At 36.5% G+C, this 3,424-nt stretch overlaps 1 protein-coding gene across 1 annotated transcript; it reads left to right on the top strand.

Moving 5' to 3' along the window:
• The first annotated feature begins 462 nt into the window (after positions 1 to 462).
• Positions 463 to 1,517, top strand: LOC145050868 (uncharacterized). Its single transcript, XM_078999059.1, has 3 exons — positions 463 to 814; positions 912 to 1,055; positions 1,120 to 1,517. The coding sequence occupies exons 1-3, from the start codon at positions 463 to 465 to the stop codon at positions 1,515 to 1,517; spliced, it is 894 nt and encodes a 297-aa protein (XP_078855185.1).
• The last annotated feature ends 1,907 nt before the right edge of the window (positions 1,518 to 3,424 follow it).

Here is a 3,424-nt window from a genome sequence, read left to right as displayed (position 1 = left end):
ATTTTTGACTATGAAATAAACTGGTTTGACTATGAATTTAAAAAGTTGAACTATGAAGTATGAACTGTAGAGAAACACTAATTTCAATATAATTATAATTGGATTTGTGTGATGATTGTAAAACACTTTCATCGGGTGTGAAAATGAGTACTTACACCGAAAGAAGCTTTTCTTAGCTACCAATATTCTTGCATAATATTCAAAGAACAAATCCTAATACCTTCACATCCATTAAGAAAACGGATACCAACCGCATTCAATTCTGTTTTGTGGCTTTAGGTTGCGTGGTATAACATAATTGTTTCATTGAGTTATATAATATTTCTTGGTAATGTATCTCGTTTATCTTTACTTATCACTAATATATGTTTGTTTTTTATACAGATTCGTACCTTCCTTAGGTGCATGATACCGTTAATATATGTGGGTTATTTACCCTTAATTGGCAACTATCTGACAACAATGTACCTCGTAGTGGCTTTGGATGGAAACCATGAACCCCTACTCTTAGCAATTGGTTTGGGAACCTTAGAGTGTGAAGAATCGTGGAGATGGTTCATGATGAAGTTAAAAGAGTGTTTAGGTGAGGATACAGAGGTTGGTTTCATAAGCAATCTATGTGATAAAATAGACTTTGCTGTTCAGAGTGTCTACCCAGATTCGTATCATGAATATTGTCCTAAAGATATAGCCAAAAAAATACGAGATTCTGTCAGACATAATGATACGGAAGTCGAAACGTTGTTTTGGAAGTCATGCAATGCATATAGTGTTCATGATTTTTACTTGTGTCTGGAAAGGTTGCAAAATGCATGTAGGAAACCAACTTTCTGCACCTTGCTTAGGAGTCCAATTTTCTGGCTTGACGATATAGCAATTTCTAAAATGGACACGAGCATTTTTCCCAAAAGTACATTACAATGTTAAATCGATTGATGTCCCTGAAATGTTGAAAATTATATCCACGTCCACACGTGAGTTTCCTATAACAACGATAATTGAGTTAATCAATACGTCGATACAAACAACGTATGGTGAACGGGCTGAAGTGGCAGGTAACTTCATACTTATATTTGGTTTTTTCTTGTATTATTATTTTAAAATTAAAAAATATTGCAGGGAGGTTGTCTGGTGGGGTGACCCCTTATGTTGAGATTAAGGTTCAAAAGCGTGTAAACAAGTCTTATAATTGGGTGGCAAAACGTTTGTATGCGGATACATTTGAAGTCGATAACAATTTTGCCACCAACAAAGTACAATTTGAACGTAGGGTATGTAGTTGTGGGAAATGGCAAAAAAGCGGTATACCATGTGGCCACGCTATAGCATCTCTAAGAACTTGTACGTCTGAAGCCATTCAGGAAATGGTTCAAATGAAAGGGTGGTCCTGTTACCTGAATTATAAGTTTTCTGCTGCCGTGTACCGTGTTGCATTTGGATCTGAGTCGGTGAATTTTGTACCATCACATGTGCACTGGGAAATTCCAAATGAAAGGGTGGTCCTGTTACCTCCCTAAAAGAAGTAGTTATTCATGTACCTCGTTTGCATTTTATGTTATATTATGTATTAGTTATTTATGTACAACGTTGCATTTTATGTTATGTTATGTACTAGTTATGGGTTAAGGTTTTAATGAATTGATTATGGACGTGTTATCTTAATTCATTTTTAATCGTCATTGAGGAAACAACATACATTAAAAGTAAGGGAGATTTATTAAGTACTGACAAAACACACATACAAAAACAAGCAACGAAACTAATGAAAAACACACAACTTAACCAACATGCATATTAAAAGTGAGGGACATTCTTTAAAAGATTCCATTCATCTCCATGGGTAAACTCTCTACCATCAGATTCGAAACCGTATAGTTCCAAAGCCACCTGTATGAGAATGTCTTCATCCATATCTGCATGTTCATTATCCAACTCGTTATAAATACGTTGAAAATGCTTGACCTTTTTTTTCAAATCCATAAACTTTGCTTTGACATCTCTTCTTCTTTGATATTGAGTACGCCCCATTTGATGGTGAAACAAATGACAGACACGAGACCAAAATGATCCAGCGCGAACTTCTGGCGGACCTGGTGGAAAATCGTCCTCTACAGTTACAATCCAAGCTTGAACCAAAGTGACCTCCTCTTCGTTGCTCCATCTAAATGGTAAAGGTGAGTCCATAGTTGCAAGGGGAAAAATTAATGCGATACAATTAAAAAGGGTATGAACAACTATTTATAGTGACTCGTTATTTTCCCAGCGCAATGGCTTGTCAACTCAAGTAGCAATGTATTGTGTTGTCATCCTGGTGCAATGGCTTGTCAACTTGAACAGTGATCTCTTGTGTTATTAGTTAGTACACTGCGTTCTTCAGTTAAGTTGGACTATGAATTGCTGACATAATTAGAAGATTGGACTGTGATATTGTGTATAAACTACTATAAATAGAATTTTAGTTAAAAAAAACATTTAAAAAAAACATTTCACTAAATATGAGTTCAATACCATGGAGCAATGAGGAGTTCTTGGTTCTTACACATGCATATATTCATGTGTACGAGACCAGCAAGTTGAACGATCCAATGTTTTGGACTCGTTTAACCAATATCTTCAATGTTGAAAACCGAATGACTACAGCAAACGATCGTGACGAACTGGACATCTTAGCAAGATGGTATGAAATGAAAATTGAAGTTCTATTATTCAACGATCTTTATACCAAAATTGACGATGCCTGTTTAAATGCTACTGAGGACGTCATCTTGGAAGCTGCTAAGGAGGAGTACAAGTCATTAAGTGACGGATATGAATTTCAGTTTGAAGCCCCTTGGAATATTTTTAAATATGTCCCGTTTATTTAATATCTATTTCTATTTAATAGGTGGGTACTAGGTTATTTTCGTGTATTACGTCTGTATTGGATGCACCTCCTCTGTTTAATTTGAATAAATAAATGTTGGTTGCATTAGTGTTAACGACACTATACAATACATTACTAACAATGTAGCACCTGGTTCCTGGTATGTATGATTTATCTGAGTATTTTACATTTTTAGCCTTGGACTCGGCGAGTCATAGGTTAGAATCGCTGAGTAGGGACGAGATTTGGAGCACGTTTATGTTGGCGACTCGGCGAGTCCATATTCTGGACTCGGCGAGTCCACCAGTCTGGAAGAAACCCTAATTTCAGGGGTTTGCACCCTATTTAAACACCCCCCCTCTTATGCGCCCCAAGTTAGCCTCCTTCACCCTCAGAGCATCATGTACTGAACCCTAACCCTCTCCTTGTGATTTGAAGTGTTCTTGTGCTTGTTCCTTGAAGATTGAAGAAGAGAAGGAAGGAAAGACCAAAACAGAAGGTGAAGAGCAAGGATCTAGGACTTAATCCAGAATTCTTTGAGGTACAATTCAGATCTATTTT

The sequence above is a fragment of the Lactuca serriola genome, chromosome 5 (assembly GCF_051521515.1).
Source record: "Lactuca serriola cultivar US96UC23 chromosome 5, Lser_US96UC23_V15, whole genome shotgun sequence".
Lineage (NCBI taxonomy): Eukaryota > Viridiplantae > Streptophyta > Magnoliopsida > Asterales > Asteraceae > Lactuca > Lactuca serriola.
Note: the sequence above shows the minus strand (reverse complement) of the source record. Positions and strands in the feature narration are given on the sequence as shown.